This window comes from Cynocephalus volans, chromosome 10, assembly GCF_027409185.1.
Source record: "Cynocephalus volans isolate mCynVol1 chromosome 10, mCynVol1.pri, whole genome shotgun sequence".
Classification (NCBI taxonomy): domain Eukaryota; kingdom Metazoa; phylum Chordata; class Mammalia; order Dermoptera; family Cynocephalidae; genus Cynocephalus; species Cynocephalus volans.
Window position 1 is genome coordinate 124,503,159 of NC_084469.1, and position 13,584 is coordinate 124,516,742.

General features: G+C 35.2%; 1 protein-coding gene across 6 annotated transcripts in view; it reads right to left on the bottom strand.

The window, feature by feature from the left end:
• The window catches only part of CNTNAP4 (contactin associated protein family member 4), a 257,433-nt gene that overhangs the window by 73,861 nt on the left and 169,988 nt on the right, over window positions 1-13,584 (bottom strand). For all 6 annotated transcript variants that reach the window (XM_063110395.1, XM_063110396.1, XM_063110398.1 and 3 more), the window contains 2 exons: window positions 8,574-8,680; window positions 5,050-5,169 (listed from right to left, as the gene is read on the bottom strand). In XM_063110395.1, coding sequence (XP_062966465.1) covers window positions 5,050-5,169; window positions 8,574-8,680 — 227 coding nt within the window. The remainder of the gene's footprint in view (window positions 1-5,049; window positions 5,170-8,573; window positions 8,681-13,584) is intronic.

Below are 13,584 nucleotides of genomic sequence, written 5' to 3' on the forward strand. Positions count from 1 at the left end.
ATCTTATAATCCTAGTTCACAGAACATGGAATTCACGTGCGTTCTCTCTCTCTCTCTCTCTCTCTCTCTCTCTCTCTCTCTCTCTCCCTCTCCCCCCCTTCTCTGTCTCTCTCTCTCTCTCTCTCTCTCTCTCTCTCTCTCTCTCTCTCTCTCTCCCTCTCCCCCCCTTTCTCTGTCTCTCTCTCTCTCTCTTCCTCTGTCTCTCTTTGTCTCTCTCTCTATATATACATATATTCATACACACACACAGACACTTCCGGTCTCTTAGAGTTGTGAGACTTAGGTGACTACAACTTCTTTTCTAAAGAATGTATTTATCAAAGATGTATCTTCTACAATAAGGAGCACTAATTTGTAAATATGAAGATACAAATTTTGGTTTAATAAAATGAAATCTATAATTTCATTATCATTTAGATAATAAAAAAAATATATGGCCTATAAATTATTGAATTAGTATCCTTAATAAAAATAAGATATATATGGATAGACAGTCAACCCTCATTACTTGCAGATCCTCATTATTTGTGAATTTGCCTACTGGCTAAAATTTATTTGTAACCTCAATGCTTTTGCAGTCATTTGTGAACATGCACAAAACAGCAGAAATTTGGGTTGCCTGACATACATGTACCCAGTTAAAGTTGAACGTGGGGATGTCTCCTTGTTTTAGCTCCCATACTGTAGATAAGTGTCCAATTTGTGCTCTATTTAGTATCATATTTTTCACATTTGTGTGCCTTTGGTTGATCATTTTGCTGTTTAAAATGGCCCCCTAGCATAGTTCCAAAGTGTTGTCTAGTGTACCTAAGCCCAGAAGGCTTTCATGTGCCTTATGGAGAAAACACATGTGTTATATAAGCTCCATTCAGGCATGAGTTCAATGTTAATGAATCAACAATATGTATTAAATAAGGTGTTTTTAATCTGAAACACACAGCAAACAAGATTATGTATTGATCTGTTGATAAGAATGTTGTGGCTAGAGGCTGACAGGAACCTAATCTAATGTATTTGCCCCAGAAGCAGTCGTTCAGTATTTTCTAACCCAGTGTTTGTGGTTACATTGTAGAACATGACTACTGAAAATGATGAGAATCGACTTTGTGTGTGTGTTTCTTAAATCTTCAAACACTAGAGATATTTACCAAGTTAGAGATATCTAATTTTCAGAATCAACACTTTATATAACGTGCATATTAATGGCTCAGGATCCATTTCTGGGAACACAAAATTCACAGGTTTGCAGTGGTGGATTGTTAAATCTCACAATCTAACCGATACAAACTGAAAAATAAAAAAATATATATTTTGACACTTGAATTCATATTTTACATTTGCAAAGTTTTCCTTTTTTTTCTCTGTGAAGTTTTCTTTTACAATTATTATGTTTAGTTCTCACTAATAGAGCAGTCTATGCATATAGAGAGAACCATATATTGAGAACCATAAGTCTAAAACAGCAATTCCCAAACCTGGGTACACATAATAGTCATTTGGAAAGATCATTTAAGATATTAGTTCCATTGCCCCACCTCAGTCACTCAGTCAGAACCTTCTGGGATGCTGCTGTAAATGTAGAAAACCCTCAACACTCGTGTATACACTATAGAACTAAATTTGTTTTCCCTTTATAACTAGCTCTTAACGATTAAGACTCTATGGAAAGCAAGTGTCCTGTCTCACCTGATACATCTCTCAAAGCAGGAAGCAGCTGTCCATCACACTTGAAGACATCCTGTCTCCCCAACACATTTACCTCTATAAATTACAGCCCTCAGTCAATTGGGGAGGTGGTTGGGAATTTACCCTCTGTCTCCCGGTTGATGTCTTATGAAATAAAAAGCCTTCCCTTTAAGTTCTATCTGGTGGGTGTGATTGGCAATCCTATAGCAGTGAGCACTCGGACCCACACGGGTCAGAAGATTCCCACAGGACCCATTTACTACCACTGTCTAGGAATCTCGATGGACAAACTGGGAGCTTCATTAAGGAGACAATCATGTGGGAACCATCATTTGTTTTAGGTTGCTTTGATATATGGGATAGAGTCCTCAATGGTTGTGAAAGCAAATGGAATGTCCTCATCACAAAGAAATGATTACCTTTCATAATGATGAATATGCTAATTACCCTGACTTGACCATCATACATTGTATACATGTATTGAAATTCAACTCTGTGCCCCACAAATATGTATAATCAGTACATTGCAAAAAAAATAAATAAATACCACAGTAAAAAATTTATAAATAAATAATAAAAATAAATATATATTGCTTTTATAATTATAAATAAAAAACAAACAAAAAAACCCAAATGGAAGCCACCAAGTTGTATTATGTGAAAAATCCCTAAAGGAACATTCTACAGTAATTTTTCCCAAAAAAATCAGTGGTCCAGATTTTTCCACCAACCCACAGTTTTTAGAATTACACATTAGTATAAAGCAACTGTTGTTCCCATATTCAATTGTCTCCCCAGTATCTCATTTGAGTGTGTAACAGGCATGTCAGACTCAAAATGTGTAAAACTGAGCTTCTGATCTTTCCCCTCAAACCTTTTCTGATCACATCTCAAATAACAGCAATTCAAATACTCCAGTTGCCCAAGCCCAAAATGCTGGTACTATTTTTGGCTACTTTTGCTTTTTCACACCTCTAAGTATTCAATGAACAACTCTAACCTCCTTGCCCATCGATATTGCTATTACCCTGGGAAAGAAGCCTCCATTATGAACTCTTTCCTGTATTCTTGCATTACTTGAAATGGTTTGCTAACAGGTCTCTAACACCCATTTTATATATATAGGCATTTCCCAGCCCAGGAGCAATTGTGAGCCTACTAATGGAAGTCAGATTGCACCTACCATTGCATAGAACTCTCCAATGTCTTTTCATCTCATTCGGAGTAAAAACCAAAGACCTAACAACATTTTTGCAGAAACCCTTGACTCCTCCCTCTCTGCCCACCCCCTTGACTCTCTCCTCTATTACTATTTCCTTCTTAGTTGCTGTACTCCAGCTACCCTGGATTTGTTGATGGTTTTGGAACACACATGGAAAGAAAGGTTTTTTTCTCCAGATACTCATTGCCCACTTTGAAGTAGCAAATCCTTCTCTGCAACACACCCTGCCTCAACTTAATATTGCTTTTTTTCTTCTGTTTTGCTCCATAAAACTTTGACTTTCCTACACAGCACTGTGTAATATAACTTTCTGTAATGAGGGAAAGGTTCTATGCCTGTGATGATCAATACATTTCCTACTAGCCAGGAGACTACTGAGCAGTTAAAATATGGCCAGGGAGACTGAGATACTCCATATTTAATTTAATCTTTTTAAATTGAATTGTTCAAATTTAAATTTGAATTTTTAAAATGCTTTCAAATTTATTTAATTTTATAATTAATTTTAATTAAATTAGAATGTAAATAGGGACTTGTTGCTAGTGGCTACCTTACTGGACAGCACGGTTCATCTAGAATTCAGTTTTGATGAGGAAGAGATCAATATTCTTTTTTTGATATATTTGCACAATGTCCCCCAGCACAACTGGTTGAAAAGACTATCTTTTCTTCCATCACCGCACATCAATGTCACCTTTGCAACAAATCCATAATCCATATATGAGTGAGTCTGTTTATAGATTCTCTCTTTTGTTTCATTAGTCTATTTGTTTATCTTTGTGCCAACCATATACTATTTTACTTAGCCTATTATCATAATGTCTTTATATACGGTAGAGTTGAGTTTTTCAACTTTTTCCTTCAAAACTGATTTGGTTTTTCATGTTCCTGCACATTTGCTCATAAATTTTAGAATCCACTTGCCTGTTTTTACCAAAATAATCAACCAACCAAACTACAAACACCCTGCTGGAATATTAATTTAGGTTTGCACTGATTCAATATCTAGTTAGGAATAATTGACATTATACAATATTGAGTCTTCCTTTTTTTTTTCCTCTCTCTCTCTCTTTTTTTAGAAGATGACCGGTAAGGGGATCTTAACCCTTGACTTGGTGTTGTCAGCACCACGCTCTCCCAAGTGAGCCATGGGCCAGCCCTACAATATTAAGTCTTCTAATCAATGAAAATTTTATATTCCTCCATTTATTTAGAATTTTAAATTATCTAAAGAACATTTTATACGTATCTGTGTAGAAGCCTTGCACATTTTTCATTAGATTTACTAACATATGTTAGAGATTTTTGATGCTATTGAAAATATAAAAGGTCATTTTCTAATTGCTTATTGCTGGTATACAGAAACAAAATTTTTATATGAATCTGATATCCAGTGGTAATCTTAAATCTTAATAGTTTATCTGTAGATTGCTTAGAATATTCTTAATACATAACCAGGTCATCTATAAATAATAAAAACCTTAGTTGTTCCTTTCCAATACTTACATATTTCATGTATTTCTCATGCTTGATTGCACTGGCTAATATTGCCAATGCAGTGGTGAACAGAGTAGTATAAATGCTGACAACAGGACTTTCGATATTTTACCAAAGACTGTGATATATGCCATAGGTTTTTTAGTGAATACTCTATCAAATTAAGAAAATTTCCTTCTATTTGTAATGTATTGAGTTTTTTAATGTTATCATTAAGGATGTTAAATTTAATCAAACATATTTCCATGAATACTAATTCGTATGTAAATTTATGTAAGTAAAGAATTCAAGAATAAGTAAACTTCATGTTTACAAACATTTAAAAATTAAATACTCGCATTTGTCAAAGCTTTTAAGTTTGTCACTCTTTTCAGAGAAATAAAGTCCATCCTTTTTGTTTAGGAACATAATAGGAAACATTTATTATCAGATATTCTACACAGACACCACATGCATAGAAAATGACAACATTTTAAATTATTGCCACTTTATTTTTTTAAGATGTATATTCAGTTCTTCTACTGAATAATATGCATTTTAATCAAGTTGCAAATTAGGTCATCTTTCTACTTATATCATTTCAATTTCATATATTTAAAGCATTCATGCAAGTTTAACTATTAAACGAAAGTTGATTAACTCACCAGTCATATTGCAGTATTGAAGAAATGGCCCCAGGGGACCACTTCCATCTGAATCTATATAGTAAAATCCTGAAGTATTTCCTCTATACTTGTAGGCTTCACATGATTGCTCATAGATAGCTGTAAAAAAAAAAAAAAAAATGGATCATCATAAGTTAAACTGTATGAAATGAATCTCTTAAATTTTAATTTATACATAAAATACTCCAAGTCTTGAAATTTAGATGTAAATTCCTGACTGGGAGAAAAGGTAAAATTTTCTTTAAAACAAAACTCACTATTTTTTAAAAATTAATATGAATGAAAAAGATTTAGATTAAAAAAACAAGGAAGAATGAGGTTGCATTTTAGACATTTTCATCACTCAAGGAAAATGAGATTACCCCATCAAAATAAAAATTTAGTTTTTATTTTTACATTAGGAAGAACAAGGAAAGAGAAATTAAGTATTTAAATGTTAAGACGTTCATGAGTATAATGTGATATCTTGCCTTGTGACATTCATTTTGTAATTTCTAATTCTAGTATCACCTGTAATAACCTAACATCTGAAGCACAATAGTGTACCCTCCTAAATATCTGCTGTTATACAATAATTATGCAACAGAAACATTTTTTAAAATGCTGTACTTATGCTCCTTTCTCATATAAAATTAACTATAAATAAAATACATTTTTTCATAAAATAAATGTAATTCACAAAGCTCTACATCAATAATTTTTAAAGTAATTTACAAAAAAAAAACTTTCTCTAATGCTCTGTAGAGAATTCAAGATAATTACAATTCAAAGCAGAAGAAATATTTATACGAAATATGCCCCAGGTGGTCTCAATGTGTTTTGGTTAATAATAATTGGATGTTTTTGATTATACAGTTATATATTTGCCACGTACAAGGCTTGATATTAACACCTGCATATAATGCATATTTCTTATTGAATGCTTAGCCACATGTACTGATAACTTCCATTAAGCTTTTTATTCAGTGAAATGAGAAATAAACAATCCCGAATATCCTTCTCTGAATCTTTTTTAGCTTTAAAAATTATGTTAATGAGTGTTTAGACAACATGAAAAAATGTGGCTAATTTGTTCAATGTTACAAAAACTTTGAATAATCACTCCAATTTACTTCCCCACTTCTCCACAGTCTGATGGTTTTATTTTGTTTCTGCTATATATTACGTAAATGAAAATATAAGCATGGATTGTTTTCTAGTCACATTTGCATTTTTTTTACACTGAAGTGGGCATGTAAAAATGATTCGTTTATGCATTTCTATAAGCACATATGTATGTTCATAAATGCCTTGAAAGAGGTCAGCAGAATACACACATAACTTTGAGGTGGGGATTGGTACTGGAAAGGACACAGGATTAGGTGAGGGTAATTGGAAGAACTTCCACTTTTATGTGTCTTGCTTTAATTTTTATAACGACTGCTTAATGGATTATTTCCTAATAAAACCTTTCAGAAGACCACATCTCTGCCCCTCCATTACAACCAGGTTTGTCATTATGTCCCCATTTCTGAGAATGGTTACTGACAAAAAACCATCAGCTCCATTTGGACCACCTGCTCAAGAACCTAATAAATTAATTATTGGATCAAATTGTGAACCACAGATGAAAACACCTTTTTTACACATCTAATTTGTCCCTCAGAGCTGTTTTTGTTTATATTTAGATTCAGTCATTGTTAACAATTAAAAATGAATAATTAGTCCATTAAAACACATTTAATAGCTTTCTGTTTGGAGTTAGTTACTATAGTGGGAATGATGGAAGATATAAGGAATTAAAATACACTGTTCCTCTACTAGCTGAGTGACCTGGATCAATTAACTTGGCCTCTGGTTATAGGTATGATGTGGCTTTATCGCCAGCAAACATTCTTCATGAAATCTTATGAGACACTTCAATATGTACAATAGATGCCTGGATTGACTCTGGCTGCCGTGGTGGGACCAGGAGATCCTCCTGATCACTCCTTCTCCAGCCCTGAGCCACGGTTCTGAGGGTCCTCTGTGGAGCCCCCAGGGCTGGGAGCCCAGGATCCAGTCTCAATTCTGGCAGGAGTGCAAAGCAATGTACAGTGTCACAGACCAAGGGTGGCGAGGCTGATGACTTTGCACCTAATGCTCTTGCCTTAGGTAAAGGCTACAGCAGTTACTACTAGGGGTTAAGTTGCTCAGAAATGCCAGTTATAATATGGAAAAAAAAATGGGAAAGAAAAAATGGGCATTTTGGTCTCCCCATTATATGTACTGAACAAGTGGATGACAACCAAATGACCAGAGCCTTACAACATATGCAAGCATTTCATCCAAAGAAAATGCATGGTTTATAACACAGGAAAGGGGTATTGGTTATGATCCCAAGCCCTAGAGTATGATTTCAAGTGTTCCCGCCCTCACTCTACCTCAACTAATAACTAGCCTTGGACAACTTGATTAATATTTCTCTATTACCTCACCAGTTAACTAGAGATAACAGCACTCACCTGTTAGGGTGGTCATAAAAATTAAATGAGCCAGGACATATGAAATATTACATCAGTACCTGGCATTTAGAAAGTATGAAATAAAATTAACTATTATTATTAATATAATTATTATCTACCCTCTTTGTCCTAATTATCCCCATTGAACAGTTCGCAGTAGAATTTAAGGATTATTTAGTGTTATTGACAGAATGTCTGTGTCCTCCCACAAATTCATATGTTGAAACTTAATCCTCAATGTGATCATATTTGCAGATGGGGCCTGTGGAAGGTGATTAGACCACGAGGGTGGAGCCCTCATGATTGAGTTCCATGCCCTTATAACAGAGGCCCCAGAAAGATCCCTAGCACTTTCTACCACGTGAGGACACAGGGAGATGTCCATTGATGCATTGGGCCCTCACCAGACACCAAATCTGCTAGCCCATTGATCTTGGACTTCGGCCTCCAAAACTGTGAGAAATAAGTTTTTGTTGTTTATAAATCAACCAGACTATGGTATTCTGTTATAGCAGCTCAAACAGACTAAAACACTTCCTCTGCACTTGACATCTGAACCCCCCACTCCATAAGCCATCCCTGCCCCAGTCCACCTAGCACTGTTTCTGAGAATCTCTGTTTAATTGTTACAAACACTAATAATTTGGTAACTAATTATGTTTCCACTTATACTGAGCCTTCTAGAAAGTTTACAGTCAAAATGCTGGTCCAATTCAAGTAACAACAAAATGTTTCATTTTGTGTTCTGCATCTTATTTTACTTTTCACCTTTAGCCACCTCTTGTTTTCTATACATATTTTCCCTTTGCCAGCCATTCTACTCTTTTCTCTCCTGTTTTATAATATGTATTTCTATGAGCTACCTTGATTAATTTACAAAATGAGGTATGAATTCAAAATAAACTAGAAACCAACTGGATGCCAAAATTCAGAGTTGCACATACACGGACATATATACACAGAGCAGTGAAAAGAGCCATGGAATGAGAAAATCATCACAAGCAGGTGTGTTTGGCTTACAGTTATGGCAAGTAGCTCCCCTGTAACCAGTGTTGGTACAGTTACAGTGAAAGGCACTCCAGGACTGAGAACATCTACCTCCATGTTCACAATAGTTGGGCAAACACCTGAAAGAAGGTGCAGATACAATCACCATTTTTCATTTTTAGACATCATAAAGTATTGATCATTTATAAGTGGTCATGTGAAAGAGGGATGTCAACCATAACATAACGAGTAAATTTAATATGGCTAGTGGTTCTTCAGTCGGTCATAAATCACAGAAGTAAACCTTAGATCAACAAATCCATCACATTTCAGCCAATTCGCAGGTTGTTGGGACTGCTTAATTTTTAATATGTCTCACTATACCTGAGTCCTTTATTTTTCCTAAATGACATACACGAATTCATATGTTGTCAGGAATATCAACAGCTTACATGAAATAACACTGAATTACTACCTCACATTTCATCACACTGAATTACTACACTGTTTGAATACTTAAAGGAAGAAGGAATAAAGAAAAAAGAGAAAAAAATTAAGTGAGAGGGAGTGACATCTTTATTCGCATATATCCAGAAATATGAAAGGATGAATTCCAATCAGTGAATTGGGGTGCTCTAGGGTGCTGAATCAAACTCACAGGGGCTCCCAGGTTATTTTAAATTTACAAGAGAAGTAACTGTCATACTCAACATCTGTCAAACACTGCTAATTACTAGCTCTAGGTAGTTCAGTTTCAACATTAGATCATACTACATTTATTTTAACCAAATTCTATCTTTGAGAAGCTGGACTTCTAGTAGTTGATTTTTTTTAAAAAAAAAGCAGGTACCATGTGAAATCAGCATTGAACAAAAAATCGGGGTGGCTGTGTCTGATCTGATTCCAAGCTTTGAAAAATTGCTCAGTGCCCAAAGCACATCCAATTTCTAATTGTTTTTAATTAAAAATGTAAATATATATATAGTTTTCAAATTATGTGTGTCACTTTTTCAAAGGGTACTAAGTGGTTAGGATGTAAATACTTATTAGGATGTTTGGATCTAAATCACTTTTTAAATGAGAGTGTTAGGTATATCTTTTGGGTTAGGGGCACAGTGCAAAATTACTGAGACTCATAGGGAAACATGGAAGGAAAAGTTTGGGAACTTCTGGTATCAACTCAAATAGCCCTGATAAGATTATTGATGCCTTTTAGAATTTAGAATGAAAGATACATTAAGACCAAGGCTTTAAATGGAATAAAAAATAAGCTACAGAACCTGTCAAGAATATATTCGTAATGAGGTTTCTGCCACCTCCTTTATTAAAACAGGGATGAAAACTTCATGTTTTGCGTATAGGATTTTTCCTATTTTAACTGAAAATAATGTTATTGATTTTTTCCTGATTATAAAAAAATAGATTTCCACTGTATAGAAATCAACCATCCAGAAAATAATAATAAATGTATTTACAATTCCACTATATAGAAATTACCACTACATGAAGGAATGCCACTTTACAACCTGCTTTTTAAGGATTCAGAAATAAATCACGGGCATCTTTTCATGCCCATTACATTTATACATATATGTGTGTATGTGTGTACATGTGTGTGTATATGCACATATATATATTTTAGCATTTCTATAGATTCACAGGAATCCATGTAAAGAATGTATTATAATTTATTTAATTTTTAAGCATTTCAAATCAATGACGATCTAGAAGAGGGAGATTTAAAAATAGGAAAACAGTAAAAACCCTAGTTGGTAATCAGATTTTCAAAAGGTCAGAACAGGCTATTTTTTAGCAGACCTCAAACCATGTTTTTATAAGTGTCTTTGCCTAAAATCCAAAAGAATAAATCTTCAATTATTGTGAAAAATCTGTTATTTATATTTAATCTGCTTCTGAAAGACTGCCTAAATTCATTTTTCTTGATTCTTGTTAGTCTAACTAGACTTTTCACATTTTTAATTAAAATATGAAAGATTGTGTTGTGAATTTTATGAAAATGCATTATATAAATAATGTTTTGACTACTAGTAACCTATGCCAATTTACATTGCAGTGAAGTACTCGTTTGCACCAAATATTCTAAATAATTGTATTTTACACTCTTCTCCCCACTTGCACTCCAATGCAAAGTAAGATAATGCATCAACCCATTTTACCTAGCTTCTAAAGCTTTTCCTTAGACACTTCCTTCATTATTTTCATCTCTAGTGAACTTGAACAAACTCATACATCACACGCCTAAACCTGGAGTGACATATAAGATTCTGATTTATCTTGATTCCAATTTAAGCTTCAAAAAGACTTTCTTACAATGTAAAGTTTGGCTGAAATTAATGATGTTGAAAAATCAAATAAAATTAGGTGCCTATGGGTCCGAGGATAACGGTGACCATCAGAATACAAATCTCATATCCTACCTCAAAACAATGAAATCGACAAGAACCAACGCTCCATTCCCTTCTTACCCTCACCCCCCCCCCAAAGCCATGTCTTCATTATCACAGGAGACAGAATAACACCATGATCTTGAAATCAACCGGAATAAACCACACATATGAGCATAAAGGAGAAGGAACAAAAGCAGGCTTAAGGGACTGTGCAGAGAAGAGGAGAGGGGAGGTAGGGGACTGCGGGCAGAGACTCCAGCCCAGAGGGAGGACATGCACCAGCCTGGAGGGAGGACGGTACGACGAAGGTTTGATGCCAGAGCCTGCGGACCAGGTGGGAAAAGTGGATTGGGAGGACAGAATGATGGAGGTCTAAAGGCTAGGGACTGAGAAAGCCGGGAGGTGGGTGCTGAGCCTGCTAAGGTCACAGTGGTGGATGCTGTCCCAAAGCGGCCACTTAGTCCCTGTCGGGGATCTCTGCAGCCCGGGTGTCATTTGAGACCAGGCACACGCCACACCCTCTGCCTTACTGTGCTCAGAGAAGAGTAGGTGGTATTGGTGGCTGAGATGGTGACCTTCCTCAATCACTCAACATTCTTAAAATGTTGATATCAAAAGATATACTTAACAGTTTCATTTAAAAAGTGATTAGGTCCAAGCATCTTAGTATGTATTTATGTCCTAACTTAACACTTGTCACTTCTGCCCCAGTTGTGGGGACGTGGACGGCAGCTGCCAGGGCAGTTCCAACCACAGCCCTCAGTCACCCCTAGTGGAGTGCCTGGCTTAGGGTCAGCCCCCTGCCTGCCCACAGAGGACAAGGGGAGGTCTTCTAGATGTGTGTGTGTGAGTGACTTTGTGAGAAAGATGGAGTGTGCAAGAAGTGTGCAAATGACCCTGAGTATGTGAGTGTGTCTGAATGATATAGATGTGTGGCAGCATGTGCATGTGTGTATGTGTATGGGTTAACATGTGAGGAATTGTGTGAATGTGTGTAAGGATAGTGTGTGAGTATGTATGAGGCTTTGCATATGTGAGTGAGCACTTGAGTGTGTACATGTGAGATACTTGTGCAATGACTGTTACCCGTAATAATGTACGTGTGTGTGAATAGCTGTGCAAGCATGAGTGTGAGCACATGTGTTTGTATGTACACCTTTAGGTGTAGGTTTGATACGACTTAAAGTCAGTTACAGTAAAAAAAAAAAAAAACAAAAACGTATTGCATTGTTTAAGTTCCGTCAGATTTTTAACATATTTTTAGTGTTACTGCTTGTTTTAATTATAATTTATTAAACCATTAAATGATATGTTTATTATGCACGGATTAAATATTAACTGCCATAAATGTTAACTTGCACCCAGGGAGGCTGCCTGGCTGGGCAGGCAGACATTTCGGGAGACCTTCCTGGACCAGAGTGCTTGGGTTTGAAGCCTTTTCTTAGACATGTCACCTTAGCCAACTTAACCTCTCTGTTCATCTATTTCCATATTTATAAGAAACAAACATTTTCAAGAACAGATTCTAAGGATTTTTGCAAGGATTGATTTAAACACTAATTCATGTTAAGTACTTAGCACAGGGCCTGATATACAGATTTTTGGAAAAAAGTAAGACTTTATTTAATGATGCTTTGGAATCTATATCATTAGGTATAGCAAGTAAGACCAAAGTAAATGAATGTATATTTTCTTCTGGGTATAAAAGAATAGAGTTTAGAGATACATTTGAACAAATAAATGTGTATGCCCTTGGTATAGTAAAAAAAATACTGTATGAAGGTGTCCATTTCTTTACACCAGCGCGGCACTGAGTAAATGTCACCTTTAAAATCTTTGCTACATGGACAGATATATTAATTTGCATTTCTTTAGGTATTAGTGATGTTAAATGTCTTTTTTTGCATTTTAGCCATTTGTATTTGTTCTTCTCTGAATTGCCCATTTATAACTTTATTTATCTATTGCACTGTGCATCTTTTAATGGTGGTTTGTAAGGAATTCTTCATATATGAAGGATTTAATCTTTTGTTCACTTTGCAAATATTTTCTTCTAGACTGACACTTCCCTTTTCAATTTCATTTATGTGTCTCTTGCCATCTAGAAAGTTTAAATTTTTATGTAATCATTCCTGTCATCATTTCTCATTAAAAAATGCTCTCTGTGACTTGTAATAAATAAATAAATAAAGATATATAAATGTAAAAGTATTTTTGCTATTTTTTTAAGATTGCTAGGGTTACCATCAGGTTAAAGTTTTTCCTAAAAAGAAACATTTATAGTTAAGATCTATCCATAATTTGCTAAATATACCTGAAAAGCCTTTTTAAGGTATAGTACTGAAAGGATACATTCTCCCGTTGAGCTGTATCCTACTCTATTTTCAAGTGTGTAGCTCCAAAAAAGTAGGCAATGTAGATTCCTTGTGTAAAATGCAACTCCAGAACATATCCACATAGGAGAAGTGTAGAACTAATTGTGCCAAAAGAATTTCTGCAATCTGAGATCACCAATTTGCCCTATCACTCACAGTGTGGATAACTGAGCCTCCCTACTGGACCCCTGATGGCTGTTACCTATCATGGGCTTGGGAGTCCCTGCCTCTGTGAACCAGCCCCACCTTGAGACACCAGGC